The sequence below is a fragment of the Phyllostomus hastatus genome, unplaced genomic scaffold, assembly GCF_019186645.2.
Source record: "Phyllostomus hastatus isolate PE091 unplaced genomic scaffold, TTU_PhHast_1.1 phas_contig_29, whole genome shotgun sequence".
Lineage (NCBI taxonomy): Eukaryota > Metazoa > Chordata > Mammalia > Chiroptera > Phyllostomidae > Phyllostomus > Phyllostomus hastatus.
Window position 1 is genome coordinate 41,918,739 of NW_025333835.1, and position 18,079 is coordinate 41,936,817.

Sequence of the window (18,079 nt, forward strand, 5' to 3'; positions counted from 1 at the left end):
ATTAAGGCCAGTGTACTGAGGTCTGGGCTTCCCTTGCGGGGATCTCCCACTAATGACGGCCAGCGTCCGAGGGCAGGCAGGGTCTCCGTGTAACTTGGCCCAGATCCAGCAGGACACCCAGGTCAATGTCATTCTGAGGAGGGGAGGGGGGCATGGCATTCTCGCGCGCAGAGGGTCGAGAGCACCAGGACAGGAGGTGCAGACCCCAGGGTGCTCACGCCGAGAGGTGCAGGTCCGGAAGCTGACTGCAGAGCAAGATGACGGCACGCAGCGCTTCTCTCGTGCTGGCCGCTGTCTCGGCGCTCTCTGTAACAACTCCCTTGTCCTCACCAAGCCCTTAGAGTGCCAGTGATGCAAACCGGGGACTTCCTCTCCGAGAGGCCAGGGTCCCCAGCTAGTGACAGAAGAAGGGCTAGAACTCAGGCAGGCCCGCCGGCATCCAAATTCAGTCTCACCCATGATGCATGCCATCCTTCCTCCTCCACGAGAGCCTTCTCCCAAGGCAGTGTGGGGGGCTCAGTCGTGTGCCTCAAATTCACATGTCGAATCCCTGACCCCCAGTACCTCGGAGTGTAACTCCCGTGGAAGGTCAGTTCTTGCAGGAGGTAATTAAGATAAAAGGAGGCATTCAGGTGGGCCCCAATCCAGGATGGTTGGTGTCCTCATAAAAAGGGGAAATGTGGAAACACACAGAGACACGGGGATGCGTGCACACTGTGCACACCGCGCAGAGAGGAGGGGAGCGGCCTCAGGAGCAACCACACCTGTCGGCACCTCGATCTTGGACTTCCAGCCTAGAAGCTGCGAGGAAACGAAAGTCTAGGGTGTGCACCCCCCCGGCCTGTGACGTTTGTTACAGCAGCGCGAGCAGACTCGTACAGACAGTGAGCTGTGGAAGGCTGGTCGCTAGGCAGGAAAGGGTGAGCACGAGCAGGGGACCGACCCAGGGCCCAGCCTTTCCAAGTCGAGAGGAAGAACACGACGATAGGTAGGCGACCCGACCGCGATTCCCAGGCGGCACGGGTGTCCTCCAGCGGCCTAGAGGGCAGTGTGTCCCGGGTGTGGGGTTTCACCATACTCTTAAATTTCCACAGCGCTTTTCCAGAGGTCCTTCCCACCGCGTCTCATCTTTCCCCCACCCGCCGGCAGCTGCAGAGGCAGCTGACCCTGGGCACGTCTGCGCTGGGTCTCCGGAGCCCAGCCGTAAACCGCGGGCTGAGAGTTCCTGGACGCGCTCCAGGGCCGGACCACTATCTCGGGGCTCCCCCGCCGGAGCCCAGTCATTTATATTTTAATGAGATTATTTTCCAACTCAACAGTTTATCTTTAGTTTCATGTTCCCCCTGCCATCTGGTCCCCTTCTGCTTGCATGTAAGGCTAGTGGCTTTCTTTGTGTAAGTAGGTTTGTCAATAGTTGATCATTCTTCTTGTCCTGATCATAATATTTATTTTTCACATCAGACAAACTCTTCTGGAGACTTGGAAGAAAGAGGTTTTTGTGTTTTTTTTTTTTTTTTTTGTCACGTCTCCCTTTAACCTGGATCCCCACCCCCACCCCCCCGGGAAACATGTTTTTTTTTTTAAGCATTAAATAAAAATAAATGAACAAAACCTCCCAAGCTAACATATCTTCGAGTTCTAATTACTGCTGGATACCCTAAACGAGACTTCATTTAAAGAGCTGTTTCCCAGCAGGCCAGCCTTGCAGCAAATGGTCATGAAGGCTTAAACTCAGGCAGCGGAAGTGACCTTCCTCCCCTGTAACTTTAAACTCAACCTCAGGAAAATCCCATACCGAGGATATTTTTATTTTTCTTTGTTTCTCAGTCTCTAACCCTTGAAGTTCTTATCTTAAAGCGGCTTATCTTTGGTTGATCAAGATCCTGGGGTTCCCTCCCAGTTGCTTTGGCTTTCTTAATTACTAATCTTTTTCATCATCAAAATTGATGCTCTGTGTTCACCATCGGATTATCTTGAGATCCCCCCCGCCCCACCTCCAGGAAAGGGCTTTGATATTCTGAGCTCCCCCTAGTGGCCGATGGCACTGTGCACCTGTGGGGGGCGGGGCAGGGGGGACGGGACTGCTGGGACTTGAGGAGCCCTCTGGGGACGGTCAGTCTTGGTGGGAAGGCCAGGCCTGCCCAAGGGCCTGAAACACGACAAACTGACCTCACGGCCTCTGACCTGTCCCCCAGCGTGTCCCTGGCACCCAGCCACGGCCTGGCACGCTGAGCGCTCCATAAACGAGTGAATGAAGGGCCTTGTGTTCTAACACCAACACGTGCGATGACCTCAACAAAGACTGAAAAAAGCATTGTGGCCGAAATAGAAATGGTGTTGTTCAGACCTGTGCGAGAAAAAGTGATTAAAAAAATCACTGACGTTTGATATCCCTATGCTTCCGAGTTCCTGGAGAGCTTGAAGTGCTGGTGAGATTCTTATCACCGACCCCGTTTTAAGGATGATGGGGACCTCGAGGGTTTGGGATTTTGGTTTTTCGTTTTTGTTCTTTGTTTTCTGAGGATTTAAAGAGACCACGTATGTAAAGCTCCCACCCCAACAGGACAGGTGGTCAGAGCTTTGAACACAGCCCTTGGTCCACCGCTTCCCTCTAGGACACGATGGAGTCGGGTTAGAAGTCAGTGCCTGGACTCTCACCTTCCCGCACGGCTCCGTGTCCCTCCCACACGGTCCCCAGACTCTGAGGGAGCACCTTCAGGACCGTGGGCAGGGCACCCTGGGCAGAGAGTGGCGCTCCGCTGCCCGCATCTGCCAGGGGTGAGGGGAGGGGGCCTTGCACCCCCCATGGCTAACGTCACAGATGCTCAACAGCTGGCGGTAGCACCCGGGAACCGTGCCAGGTGTCGACAAGGGACCCTGCGGTGGTCACTGCAACATCCCAGTGCTGGTTCCCGGCCGGCAGCTGTGTTTCTGGAAGAAGTAACGCCAGCAGGGAGGCTCCTGAGGCCCCGTGACGGGTCCACGGTACGCCTGCTCCCGGGGACGCTGGTCACCCTTCGCTGATTTTCTTCTGGGTAATGAATGCATGGCCCGGTCGCCCTTGGACACGGCGCCAGTGATAAATATCACCTGTGTCCCTGTGGTCCAGGGGGCCTGGATCAACGCATCACTCTGAGACGTGGCCCAGGCTTTCTGGCTGCTCTGACCTTTGTCGGGATGTTTATAAGAAACTGAAACAGTTTAAGCGGACTCCCATTTTCCACAGTCCTCCTTCTAAGGGCCATGTGGATTTTGCTCTTTTTTTCTCTGACCTTTTTCTTAAATCCGTCTTCCTAGGGGGGGCACAGTCCCATCCCCATCAGCCCTCCAGGCAGACGAGACGAACAAACAGCATGGCATTGAGGACCAGCTGGCTCCTCCACGGGGCCTGTCATTGGTGTGGTCAGGGTTGACCTGCTGTCGGGTTAAACAGCTACCAAGTGAATTGATTCATGTTAAATCCTCATTAGCTCACAAAGTTTCTTTTGCCTGATTTGCGAGTTTTCTTTTAGAAATCAGTACATTGCAGTTGGTGGGGGGGGAGGGGGGGAATATCCCTTGACGAACTGGAACATCCTTACAGCTGATGAGTACAAATGAAGTAGAATGTACCCATTTCTCTTTTGTGTAAAAGGAATTCTATGCTTGGTAGGGAAATTCAGTTCAGGTGTTTGGGGTTGGCATATTTACATGTGTGTGGTTGGTTTGTTTTCTTGATGATGAGGCTGCATTTCTATTCTTTTGCTAACTGGTTTCTCTTTTGTGTAATGTAAGAGTCAGAAGGGAGTGATGTTTAGGTAGGTGAGTGGGAGGGAAGAAATACAGGGAAAGGAGAGGGAGAGAGGAAGGAAGATGCATTCCTCTTCACCGTATCACTTGTCACCCAGAGAGACGCAGCTCTGAAAGTCGAGGCTGGGACTTCATGGCAGTTGCCTGGGCCCAGTGCGTGGCCCTGTCAGGACTGATGCTAAGTATTTTACGCACGTAAACTCATTATATTCACGGCAGGCTGCAGGGCATGTAGAAATAGCCCGTCTTACAGATAAGTAACTGAAGTCTCAAGGAGTTAAATAACTTGCCTTGAACCAGAAGAAAGCAGAAGTGAGTGCCTTCCAGTGGCTTGGACAGGGCTGTCAGAATTAAACCCAAATTCATCTGATCCGTCCTGCCCTCAAGCTGCCCTCCCCCCGCTGCACCCACGGGCTGTGCGTCCCTCCACCAGGGACCACTCACTGCCCCGAGGCCTTGACGGTGGTCCTGGACAAACAGCCACTACCCCCTCACTGCTTCTTCAACTCCTGACTGAAGGTATCACCAATGGTCTTTAAATTATCTTTAAAGACATTTTGTTAAAAGCAAAAAGCAGAAGAATGCATGGCATGGATTATAAACTGGCAAGCTGGATGGTGGGAAGCCACTCGGATCCCGGCGAAGAAAGCTGGTAACGAATTCGGTGCTGGCAGTCCTGCGGAAACTACTGAGAAACACTTCGGTGTGCGAACGCCCCAGAGGTGAGAGAGATCCCGCCTTGCTTTCACAGGGCAGCCAGCTGTTTCTCCGCGCCGCTGGCCTGGCAGGGCTCGGGAACAGCGCGGCCTGGGAACCTCCAGGCTCGGGAACCTCGGGGCAATCCTCAGGACTCGGACTGACAGGCTGTGGGCCCCCGGGGAGAGGGGCGTTCCCATGCGCGCGCGCACACGCATACACTCACACGCACCGCACGCGGTTACAAAGCACAGACACAGGAACTCGGGACATACACAGACGTGTGCACCTACAGACACTTCTCCCGCCCACCAACACGGGCGCACGCGACCTCACACACCTCTCCCGCCGATGCACGCGCACTACACAGGCGCGCAACACGCGAGCTCACACTGCTCACCTGTCTACGCACGCACGCTCCCACGCCGCGCACACACCTTCTCGTGCACACCCACACCCTCTTGCACAGGCACCCACCGCGTGCACACGCTCACGCCCTGTGCACACACTCTCTTGCGCACGCACACATGCTGGCGCGCCCGCGCCCACACGCCGAGCGGCGAGGGGCGGGGCGGGGTGGGAGCGTCCGTCCGTGCCAGGCCACGCGTGGCCAGGAGAGGGCGCGGCGCAGGGACCGCGGGCGGCGCGGGAGTTGTTTGCCGGAGCGGAGACCCGGAGACGCTGGCGGGGACGCCTGCCAGCTCCCGCTGCCCGCGGCTGGGCGGCCCGGAGGGAGCGCGTCCCAGGTCCCACCGGCGCCGGCGGTCCGCGCGCGCCATGGACCGCAAGGCGGGCGGCGGCGGCGAGGAGGAGGAGGATGACTGCGTGGACTCGGGCGCCGAGACCGGAGGGTGAGCCGGACTGGGTGTGGGTGGGAGGCGCTCTCCGAGTTGCGCGGTGGTTCCTCTCCGGCCCGGACGGTCCTGGACCCGGCGGCGGAGCCGGAGCCCGAGCCGCAGCGGCTGAATGGGGCTGCCGGGGCGGCCGGACCCCCTGGCCCCCGGAGGAAGCCGGAGGGGCTGCGGGGAGCCCGCCCCCTCCCCGGCAGGCTGTGAGAGCAGAGTCGCGTGGTCCACGGCGGCCCCGGGCCGGACGGGCCCACTCCGGGGCGGGGGAGCGGAAAGACCGGAGGTCCAGAGACCGCCCCCCACCCCCCCAACATACACTCAGCCCCCCACCGGGGCCCGCGGGCCCTCCGTTATTACGAAGATGAGGTGGCGCCCCGGGCAAACGCAGCGCGCCCCGAGGTCATTGTTAGAGAGACGAGAGATGGTCGTGCACCTGTTTCGACCTCCCCCGAGGACTTTCTGCCCGTGGCTCCGGAGCCCCCTGGAGACCGGAGCGGGGGTCCGGGACGAGGGAAAGAGGGTAGGACCCCCGGCACCAAAAAGTCTTCCAGAAGTCGGCGAAGTTGGCATTTTTCACTTTAAGGTTTTACTGAGTTTGCTGAGACTCCCCTCCTCCCCGCCGAACGCCCTCTCCTCTCTGTGCACCTGCCCCACCCGGGACCGTTCGCCGTGGGTCCAGGGGGGACGAAGGCATGTTTAAAGAAATGCCCTTTTCACGTCAACGACCCGGTCCCGCCAGACCTTCGGAGACTAGCCAGCCCTCTCCCAGCCAAACCGGCGGCCCGGTTGTCTTGTGGGAGGTGAAAGTCAGTGTGAGAGCGTCCACCCAGCCACTATCTCTCGAGAACTTCCCGGTGCCGAGCCAGCGCCGCGTCCAGGATGTGTCCAGGATGCGGGTACTGACCCGGGAGGAAAGGGTGGGCGTCTTTTCCTATCCGGAGTAACCCCGGGGGCGGCCGGAGCTGCCGGGTCAGAAAGCCTTGATCCTGGAAGGGTGGGGAGGTTGCCACCCATCTCAGGGGCTGGCGGTCAGGACGAGAGCGGGAAGGGAGCCCAGCCTCGGAATGGACCCAGGGTTCCGACCCTGACCCCACGCAGGGCTCCCTGCTCAGCCCCTCCTCCCGCCCCCCCCCCCGCCCTTCCTGGCGGTGCCACTGCGGGAGCTCGCCCAAATCTGGACACTGCGCCCAGAGCATTTACCCCACAGTGGCCTCTCCGTGGCACCCAAACGTGTGAGCGTCTGTGGTTCCCCGCAGAACCCAGTGGCATTCCAAAGGGGTGCCTGAGCCCAAAAATGCTGAACCCCCTGGCTTTCCCCCCACACTTTGCGTATGTGGCATTTATCAACTTTAATCGAAGGTCCTTGGCTTCCCCACCCCCCACCCCCCTACCCCCGCCTTTAGGTCGATGGACCACAAATAAAAGAAAGCAACACAACTAACCAGCTCATTTTCAGCCAAGTCACATAAAGCACTGACTAGTCTGGTTGTTTGGGTTTTCTTCTAATTTGCAAAGCTCACCTAAAACAAATATGTTTTCCCAAGGCCTCTCTCTCGGGGAGAAATGGGTGGAAAGGAATCTGTGACCCCCCCCCCCCAATGCACTTGCCATCACCCCAGGGTCCCGAAAGAGCAGCACCCAGCTGCCAGGACTCCCGGGAGGGGCTTGCTGAACACGCTGGTCCAGGAGCTTCTGTCCTCTGCCTGCCGCGAAAGTGTGCAGTTATGACCCGACAGAATCGTTTAGAGAATTCTTACAGCCTCCGTGGCAGCCTTAAATGAAAGATGCAGGTACAGTGGCCTGCCTTTAAATGAAATAGTTTCTGTGGGTGCTTCCTGGTCAGGCATCTGCCACGTATCCCCAGATCCCTTGAAGTTGAGTTCAGCTACCGAAAAGCCCCTCCCAGGTTCCCTGCTTTTCCAGAGCTGGCCCCCTCCCACCCTCTCCAGCTTTCCTATAGCTGGCCTGTGGAGAGTGCATATAAAAAGCCAGAGAAAGCGCTCCGTACGTGTTGGCTGTCATTACTGTTAAAGCACAAGTCTGATCGCCCACGTCTCTCCCATTCAAACTCTCAGTGGCTCTGTCGTCTATAAAAGGCAAGGATCTCAGCGTGGTGCGCAAGCCCTGATGTTGTGGCGTCCCTCCCCCGCTGGCCTTGTTTCTTGGCAGGTCCACCCGTGGGCCCTGCCCTGGGCCACACCAGCAGGGGTGTCCGACGGCTCGCCTTTGCCGAACTGACCTCTTCGCCAGCCATGCCCTTCTCTGCCTTGCATGCCTGTCCGCCAGGCAAAACTCCAGTCTTCCTTGACGACTCAGCTCAGGCGATACCATTCGCTAAGGCAGGGACACGGAGTTTGGGGTCCATGAATTCCTTCCAGTGGCTTGCAAAATGATGTCCCTTGTGAGTTTTTATGAGAAGAGACGGATTTTTTTTTCATCAGATTCTCAAAGGAGCCTGTGATCCCCTTTAAACCAAGTCTGGGCAGGGTGGGAGAAGTTTCCTTTTCAATGCGCTGCGTTTGCGGTCTTGGGAGCTGTCCCAGGAGGGGTGGCGGCAGCGCGAAGGGCAGCACGACGACGCTGTGTTAGGGAACGGTCAGCCTGAGCACGGCCATTGCAGACGGGGGAGTGGAGTAGGTGACCTAGAGGCAGCCCAGCATTTGCTGTGCTGTTCTGAGCCTTCCCGTGTTTTGTGAGCACATTTAATCCTGCAGCAGCTCTGTGGAGTGGGCACGATTTAAGGCCAGCCTTGAACACATACATGTCAGGTAAAGGAAGTTAAGACATTAGAGGAGCCTGAGAAAAAGTTTGCATGGGATAAAGAAAAAAAAAAAAAAAAGGAACCATGTGCTATTCCAGAAGCCAGGGGAAGACAGGAGGCAGAGATCAACGGTGCTGCTGAGGCCAAGATGAGGAATGGGAAGTGTGGTCTTTTTAAAAGGAGATGAGGAATGGGAGGAAAGGTGGTGTTTGGCAGTGGAGTAGTGGAGGTGGGCTTACCGACCTCCTCTGCTTGGTTACGCTGTCCGAGTCAAATATTGTAAGGAAGTCCCTGGTTTCCTCTGTGACCAATGCACTGACACCTGCCCTGTCCGTCCAATCAGCACTTCTCCGTCATGACCAATCAGGATGCGCAATGTGGACCCATTGGGTCTGGCTGATTTGGAGAGTGCAGTAAGGGAAGGATTTCCCAAACAAAGGCAGTGACTGGGCAATAAATAAGCACAGAAAGGACTCTGTGAAAGGGAAAGGATAAAGATATCCTCATGGTCTATGACATCAGCTGTCTGAAAAGGTGGAGGCAGGTAGACTTCAGACCGCCATTCTGATCTGAAAAAAACTGGCTTTGGATAAGAGGGGGGACTTCTCCCCTCTTGCAATGAGCCGGAGAGAAGGGAATATGGGTTTCCATTTGGTAACAATGAGGCCTCCTTCCCCAGGAGAAGGGAGATTCGACGTAGTTGTTGGGCAGTACTGAGCGAGCACACAGGTGAGAGGAGTGGCCATGCACGTGTGGTGGCCCCGGTCGGTCACCTTGCTGTTTATTTCCCTGCAGCAGTGCTCCAGCCCCGAGGCCCAGGCACACAGAGAGGGATGGAAGGTGTTTGGAATCACCGAGGCTTGGGGGAGAGGGAGTATTTCTAGTGTAAACCAACGTCAGTTTTAGACTGTAATGAAGAATAACCAGCACTTATTTGAGCAAAAGGAGCTGTAGTGTGGCAGAAACAGATACAGGTAACAACTTAAACTGTGTTCCTCCGAGACAGAGGGGGAGCTGTCTTTCATAGTGGAAGTTCCTGCCTGTTCCCAATTAGGTCCTTATTTATTTATTTAGGTAAATGAGGTATCTGAATGTATGCACTTAGGATTGATCCAAATCATGCAGGCCCATTGGGTCCACATTGCGCATCCTGATTGGTCATGACGGAGAAGTGCTGATTGGACGGACAGGGCAGGTGTCAGTGCATTGGTCACAGAGGAAACCAGGGACTTCCTTACAATATTTGACTCAGACAGCGTAACCAAGCAGAGCGGTAGTTCAGTAAGCCCATCACTGAACCAAAGTGGGGCCGGGCTGCCTGCCGCCACCAAAAAGCGAACTCCAGAGGCAGAGGCTGGTGAGAGAGGAAAAGGGTGTTTATTTGAATATTGCATGATCTGGGAGAATGGCAGGCTCTTGTCTCAAAGCCCGTCTCCTCTGCAAAACCCAGACACAAACCCAACTGTCTTCAGTAAGAGTTCCTGTTCCCGTTTAAAGTACCGTCCTTGAGACCTGCGGGCAGCTGCTGGGCATCCATCCACGTAGCTTCGCTTGTTCCTGGCTGCTGTCTGGCTTCAGGCTGTTTCCTGGAACCGGTGTGTGGGGCTGGCACCATCATTGGCCGGTGCAGTCGCCAGGTGGGCCGGAGAGCATCCCTTCCTTCTGCTGGGTTTATATACTTTCGGGTGTGGGGTGGACCAGCTGCTTTCTCAGAATGCCTAATGAACTTCCCAGATTTCCACATGTTCTGGGTGGGTCCACCTTCCAACCCCCCTTTCCCCTCCGGCTAGACTGACTGACAGTCCTCTTTGGTCCAGCTCCTCCCCCTGCCGCCATTCTGATCTGGAAAAACTGGCGAGTCAGCTACCGGCGGTGGTAAAAAAATCTTTAAAAAAAAAACCAGAATCTCTTAAGGGAGGGACAGGCAATGCCGTAAACCCAAATGAAAGACAGAGAATACGTAAGACCATGTTCTATCTTCATATCTGGCCGGTAAGCCACTCTTTCAAACGCAACTATACCGGATGGATTACTTTCATTCAAAAGTTGGACCTGGCGCGAATGGACCTCCACTGCAGAGTCAGCTGTGCCCCAGCTTCCTAAAAGATAGGGTCTGTCAACAAAAGAACGCCCAGCCTAAGAGAAGCCTTCTAAGAGTTTATCTGAGCCACCTGATTGACAGTTGCCAGCAAGCACGCTCTCAACAGACTGAAGAAATGCTCAGGAGAATGGCGGTTTTGCAGCTTATTTTACGCACTGGAGTCCAAGGAGCGGACATAAGGAGGGCACGTGGAATCCACTGGGGGCAGATTAGGGGGCGGGGAAAGCTAAGCGGGGGCATCTCTGGGACTGGATAAGAAGGGGCGTGGGGAAACACGGGCTTCTCTTCACTGGCGGGCGCAGGACAGGGGACGGTCACAGCACGTGGAGAGGGAAGTCGGGGAACGGGATGACAGTGTGGCCCCGCTCTGGCGGCTGTGCCTTCCAGGGGTCCGGAGGGGAAAATCACTCTGACCTTTGAAAGGCGTGTGCTCTTAGATGCACAAGAACAACAGGCAATTTCAGAGGTAAAGACTGACCTTTGTGGAGGAAGCTGCAGGCCTAGGACGGGACTCCCCTCCGTGACTTGCTGTGAGTTAGGGATTTTTATGTCCGGCCCATCCTGTGTGGTCACTTTCGGTCTCTGGGTCTGTAAGGCTGCCCCCGGGGCCTCCACTGAGCTTGTCAGGTTTGGCTCGCGGCTCCCTGTTCACCCACGTGTCACCCTGTGCCCTTTATCTTTGTATGACCTCCCTCTGCTACGCCGCCGTGATTTAAGAAGTAACAAACAATTCGCAAGTGTAGAGTTTATAAACGGGAGGTGGATGGGAGACAGTAGGGGGAAGGCATTGTAAAACGGGATGAGGTTAAAGAAGATAAAAGGAGAAATCTTGCACAGAAGACAAGCCGGTCTGTTGGGGACACCTCGTTACCCTTGTGTTCGAGGCAGAGCTGGTCAACTCTAAGTTGACCGTGGCACCTAGTTCTGTGTATGGAGTTAGCAGACAAAGTCCGTGATGCTTCGAGCTGACGTTTCACAGGCGTGCCAAGATCAGTTTCACTGAAAACGCCAAAATCAATCCTTATGCCAAGATTTTCCTGGAACACAGAATTTAGGAAGGTATTTGCTATATACACAGGGCTGCTGCCAGTGGTAAACTCTCTTCAGTGCAGGTCTTTTTATAGATTGTGTGATCCCTGTATGTACGATTATAATTAAAACACAGTCAAGGGCCTGCACTTCACCTTCTGTTCGTCATTGGCCCAGGCACTGAATAAATGTACTGTCTGGAAATCTGGCCACTGTGTGTATCAGGTGGGAGAAAATATATCATCTGAGTATTATTCTGCACATCCGTATTGCATGCCCATGACATTTTCATCCTGGAATTCATGAATCACCTTTCGTGCTCTATTCTGGCAGAGTTGAGGGTCTTATGCAGAGACATCTGGGTAAATTCTTAGGCTAAGAGACCATCACCAGGTTCCCAAGACAGGTACCTCATTGCTGTTCCCTCCTCCATCAAAAAAAGCTGTGAAGGATGTACCCCACCCAAGACTGGACTTACTTGAACCCACAAAGTTGTTCTAAGTTTTACAGTTTTTTACTGGCTGTACTTCCAGTAAATAAATGTTGTGGGTTATTTGGACTGTATTTTGAGAGCTACAAAAGGGTGCATACCTTGTTCCAGTCCCTGCTCCCCCTCATGATAATTTTTCTAAGGAAAAGAAAGTAAGTATCAAGCTGTACTGGTAAATATCTCATCACCGCATGCTTTGCAAAAGTGAACAAACGGGAACAATCGTATAGCCAGCAAAAGGGAAACGGTTGAATACATTACAGTGAATCACTTTCTCTAAAATTTTAATGACAGGCACCAGGCAGCAACCTGCTATGATAGTGTCTAGTCACAGGGGTGTCAAACTCATTTTCACGGCGGGGGGGGGCGCACATCAGCCTCATGGTTGCCTTCAAAGGGCCGGCCCAGTGTAATTTCAACTCCTTAACAGTTATGGAGTAGTTACATTTACACAGTCCTAAAATTATTTCGGCCCTTTGAAGGCCACCGTGAGGCTGATGTGGCGCCCAGTGAAAATGAGTTTGACGCCCCTGATCTAGTGACGAGAGAAGTTTAAAATTGTACCCCCACCTCTGCAGCAACTGTATACAAATTGATAAACAGGAGCAGAGGCTGGGAAGCCACCAGAGCATGGAAGTGAGACTATGTTGATTTCCGCTGTGTTGATGGTGGACGGGGTGGAGGATGAGGTGGAGGAGGAGGGGGTGATGGAGGAGATGGCAGAGCGGGCCAGGGGCCATCAGTGATGGAAAGAGGGGTTTGTGCTGTATAGTTTCAGGCTTGAACTCCATCCAGAGGGAGACGGAGAGAGCTTAGTACTTGGCAGCGTTTGGCTGCTGCCATGGGAAGGGAACTGGAGCAGGGAGAGAGGGACAGACAGGCCTGACCCGGCGGCACCTTCAGCCCCGAGAAACAGGGGCGCTTGCTGGCAGGAGCACCTGTCCTAAAATGCTACTGTGGCTCTTTAAAGTACTACATTTCAAATGTAAATTTCCAATGTACATTTCACTCTAAGTACATTTCCATCTGAATACAGATTTTCACAATGTATGCACGTGTGAAACCCATCTGCCTCGGGAGTATTTGGAAAATCCTAGCTGGAAATACTAGCCAATTTTTCATAGTGAGGTCAACAGCCCTATGGCAGATTCTTGTTGAACATTCCACTGGAATGGCCGTGAAGTGTCTTTCAAGTCTGGCCGTCTTAAGACGATCGTGCGGCACTGGAACTGTTTTGCCGTTGCCTCCACTGCACTGGATGTGTGTTGGGAGTCAGTGCATTCATAGAGGGCTCTGCTTCTAAGCGTTTGTCCTCAAGCTTCCGTACGTCCTGCCTGGTTGCGGGAAGCACGCAGCGCGCAAGCGCCAGCGCCGGAGTAGTTACAGATCCTGGGCTTCGGAACGCGCTTGGCGCTCGGCTGTCGTTCCTGGTTCACGTCCCTTAGCCGGCGTGTCGCCGGGCCCCGCCAGTTCCCCTGCGTTCTAGTTTCTTCTTCGCCACCACCCTGCCCCCAGGGTGCGAGCCCCTGTTATCCCTCACCTCCCGTTCTCCCTACAAGCAGCGTCACTGCGGTTTCCTAGTCAGTAATGTAAAAAAAACTGGGTTAGAGCTAGGACGCTGCAGTGGGTCATGTAGGAAGGGACATGCAAGTGTTACCACGTGTGCTTGTTCCAGTTTAGAGTTCAGTGGTTCTGTGGCTACTGAAGTATTTCACGGGACAAGAGAAAACCACATGCCATTTTTCTTGGATTTTCTCCCTCTACCGATAAATCAGTCCGTCATTTTGTGTGAGAGATGTCGTTTATTTTAACTAGTAAGAGGCCTGTGTTTTATGCTTTTGAAAAGAAATGTGCTTTTCCCATACGCTAAGAAACTCAGCGAAGTGAAAATGGGATGATTCCAGAAAGGCACTAGGAGACTAGTAAATAAAAAGAGTGCCGATCTATAAAATTAAACATAATTAACTGCTGATTTGCATAACTATGTCCCCTAACTACCACCTTTGCAGATTAAATAAATCCCTATGTGCCTGAGAGATTAATTTCCAACTGGGAACAACTTTGAGACCCTGTGGGGGCAGAAAACGAATAGCTTCCACACCAAAAATGTTGCCAGGGAGGGGAGGCTGAGCAGCCACACAAGCAGGGCGGCAGCTTAGCAGACCCTTGGCCACGTGCCCATCCGCACGGAGACTGAGTGCCAGCAGCTGATTTCTTAGCACAGAAACCGGTGGCTAATTGCACCCTGGGCCTAACCCTGCCTTCTCCCTCTCCCAATCACGGCCTGCATCCTGTTACTCTGCCGTCCAGCAGCACTTGTTCTTAGGTGGAACTGACCTCTGTCGGACGTCACGTGCCTTTGCGTTTCCTGGAGCCCGCCCAGACCTTGACCGTGGAGGCCCTCACTGCCAGGGTCCTGGCTCACGCCCACAAGGGCCCGCCACGCCTACGCACAGAAACATTGGTTCGTGATGCCGCGATCACATTGGAAGGGTGATCATTTGCAGTGGTTTCAACTTCCGGGGAGTCGTGACCTTTTTGAGAATCTGTGGAAGACTTTGAAACTTCTCCCCAGGAACATGAGTGCCCATTGAAAACTTTGCCAGCAAATTTGGATGGCCCAGGACCTGTTGGATTTCCAGTCTGGGAGAGTCACAGAGTCCGTATAATGGGCCCCTGACTTCTTTCTTTCTTTTTTCTTCTTATTACGGTCGACATTCAACGTTATTTTCGTTTCAGGTGTACAGCATAGCGGTTAGACATTTATATAATTTACGAAGTGATCCCCTGTTAAGCCCAGCACCACCTGGCACCATACATGAGCATCACCACAACATTATTGACTCCAGTCTCTATATGGTACTTTACAGCCCTGTGACCTTCTTGTAACTGCCGGTTTGTGCTTCTGAACCCCTTCCCCTTTCTCACCCAGCCCCCTCCCCCGCCTCTGATCTGGCAACGCTCAGTTTGTGCTCCCGGTCTCTGAGTCTGTTTCTGTTTCGTTTGTTCACTGATTTTGTTCTTTAGATTCCACATATGAGTGGACTCATGTGGTATTTGTCTTTCTCAGTCTGACTTACTTCACTTAACATAATACCCTCTAGGTCCATCCGTGTCGCTGCGAACGGTACGATTTCTTACTTTTTTATAGCCAAGTACCATTCCACGGTGTGTACCCACTGCATCTTCTTGATTCCCCTCACGTGTTGGTGAGCATTTGGGTTGCTTTCATATATTGGCTGTTGCCATTAGCACTGCAGTGAACACAGGGATGCAGACATCTTTTCAAATGAGTGTTTTTGATTTCTGGGAGCTTGTATCCAGAAGTGGAATTGCTGGGTCAAAGGCAGCTCTAGTTTTAACTTTTGGAGAAAATGCCATACTGTTTTCCACACTGGCCGCCCCAGGCTGCACTGCCGCCGGCAGTGCACGAGGGTTCCCCTTTCTCCATGCCCTCGCGAGCACTTGTGTGTTGATTTATGGATGACGGCCGTTCTGACAGGTGTGAGGTGACGTCTCCTTGTGGTTTTAATTTGCATTGCTCTGATGCTTAGTTGAGCGTGTTTTCGTATGTCTATGGGCCATCTGTGTGTCCTCTGTGGAGACATGTCTGTTCAGGTCCTTTGCCCACTTTTTAATTGTGTTTTTTTCAGTGTTGAGTTGTATGAGTTCTTTATAAGTTTTGGAAATCAGCCCCTGATTGGATGTATCGTAGGTGAATACCTCTTTTTAATAAGCTGCTTTTTTGTTTTGTTGATGGTTTGCTTGGTTATGCAAAAACTTTTCAGTTTGACTTAGTCTCATTTGTTTATTTTGTTTCCCTTACCTGAGGCTATATCAGAAAAAAACATTGGTAAGAGAAATGTCAGAGAACTTTCTTCTACGGGTTTCATGGTTTTGAGTCTTGCATTTAAATCTTTCATCAATTTTGAGTTCATTCCTGTGTGGAGTAGAAGGTGGTCTAATTTCATTTTTTGCATATATTTATCCAGTTTTCTCAACACCATTTATTGAATAGATTGTCTTTGCCCCATTGTATGTTACTGCCTCCCTTATTATATGTTAGTTGCCATACAGGCATGGGTTTATTACTAGACACACTATTCCGATCCGTTGATATATATGTTTGTTTTTATGCCAGTATCATGCTGCTTTGATTGCTGTGGATAATGGAGGTCTTTTGTGTTTCCATGTAAATTTTAGAATTACGTGTTCTAGTTCTGTGCAAAATGCCATTGGTATTTTGAGAGGGACTGCATTGAATCTATAGATCGCTTTGGGTAATATGGGTATATTAACCATGGTAATTCTTCCTACCCATGAACATGGTATATGCTTCCACTTATTTGTAGCTTCTTCAATTTCTTTTTTTCAGTGACATAATTTTCTGACTACAGGTCTTTCACCTCCTTGGTTAAATTTATTTCTAGGAATTTTGTGGGGGGGTGCAATTGTAAATGGGATTGTTTTCTTAGTTTCCTTTCTGAGCCTTCATTATTGGCATATAAATGTGCAACTGATTTCTGGGTATTTATTTTGTATCCTGCTATTTTACTGAATTCATTTATTCTATTATTTTTGGTAGAATTTTTAGGGTTCTCTATGTACAGTATCATGTCATCAGCAAATAATAAGTTTGCTTCTTCCTTCCCAATCTGGATGACTTTTATTTCTTGTTTTAGTCTGATTGCTGTGGCTAGGACTTCGAATACCATGTTGAATAAAAGTGGTGAAAGTGGGCATTCTTATCTCCTTCCTGATCTTAAAGAAAACGATTTTAGCTTTTCCCTGTTGAGAATGATGTAAGCTGTGGACTTGCATATATGGCCTTTATTATATTGAGGTATGTTCCCTCTGTTCCCACTCTCAGTTTTTATCATAAACAGGTCATACTGTTTATGATAATCATGTGATTATATAATCACATGATATAATCATGTGATTTTTATCCTTCATTTTGTTTACGTGGTTATTCATGGTAATTCATTTGCTGATATCGAACCAACCTTGCATCTCAGGAATAAATCCCACTTGATCATGTTGTATGATCTATTTAATGCATTGCTGAATTTAGTTTGCTAATATCTTGTTGTGGATTTTTGCATCTATGTTTATCAGGGATATTGGCCTGTAATTTTCTTCCTTGGTAACATCTTTATCTGGTTTTGGAATCAGAGTAATGCTGGCCTCCCATAATGATCTTGGGAGCTTCCCTCCTCTCAAATTTTTTTGAGTAGTTTGGAAATAAGAGTTACTACTTTTTCTTTAAATGTTTGGTAAAATCAGTCTGTGAAGCCATCTGGTCTAGGACTTTTGTTTATTGGGAGTTTTTTTTTTTTGAATCATCATTTGATATCATTGGTGGTAATGGATCTGTTCAGATTTTCTGATTTTTCTTGATTCAGTCTTGGAAAAATGTATGTTTCTAGGAATTTATCCAATTCTTCCAGATTGTCCAATGTGTTGGTATATAATTGTTTATAGTGTTTTCTTTCAATCCTTTGTATTTCTCTGGTGTCAGTTGTTATTTCTTCTCTTAAATTTCTGAATGCATTTATTTGGATCTTCTCTCTTTTTATCTTGATGAGTCTGGTTAAAGGTTTATCGATCTTGTTTATCTTTTTAAAAAACCAGCTCTTGGCTTTATGGATTTTTTCTGCTGGGTTTTTTTTTAGACTGTATTTTGTTCATTTCTGCCCTGAATTTAATATTTTCTTCTTTTGACTCCCTTTGAGCTTTGTTTGTTGTTACTTTTTTCTAGTTCCTTTAGGTGTAAGGTTAAATTATTTATTTGATAGACTTTTTTTGGTCCTTGAGGTAGGCCTGTAATGCTATGAATTTCCCCCTTGGGACTGCTTTAGCTGCTTCTCATAAATTTGAAGTCATTTTGTTTCTATTTTCATTTGTTTCAAGATAGCTTTTGTTTTCTTCCTTGATCTCGTTGTTAACCCATTTTTTGTTCAGTAATGTGTCATTTAGTCTCCATGTGTTTGTGTGTTTTTCAGCTTTTTTCTTAGAATTGATTTCTAGTTTCATAACATTGTGGTCAGAGAAGATGCCTGATATTATTTCAGCCTTCTTATATTTATTGAGACTGGTTTTGTGACCTAACACATGGTCTATCCTGGAAGATGTTTCATGTACACTTAAAATGTTCCACATAAAAGAACGGATATTCTGTGGCTTTAAGGTGAAATGCCCTGAAGATATTAACTAAATCTATCTGGTCTAGTGTGTCATTTAAAGCCACTGTTTCCTTTTTGATTTTATGTCTGGAAGACTGATCCATTGATGTCAATGGGCTGTTAAAATCTTCTGCTGTGATTCTGTTACCGTCAGCCTCTCCCTTTCTGTTTGTTAATATT

The 18,079-nt window shown here is 50.7% G+C and overlaps 1 protein-coding gene across 2 annotated transcripts in view; it reads left to right on the forward strand.

The window, feature by feature from the left end:
* Positions 1-5,154: 5,154 nt before the first annotated feature.
* The window catches only part of FAM124A (family with sequence similarity 124 member A), a 45,139-nt gene continuing 32,214 nt past the window's right edge, over positions 5,155-18,079 (forward strand). The window contains exon 1 of one of the 2 annotated variants that reach the window (XM_045839134.1): positions 5,155-5,336. In XM_045839134.1, the coding sequence (XP_045695090.1) occupies positions 5,263-5,336 (74 nt within the window). In that variant the 5' untranslated portion in view covers positions 5,155-5,262. The remainder of the gene's footprint in view (positions 5,337-18,079) is intronic. The other variant, XM_045839135.1, reaches the window with a different exon arrangement.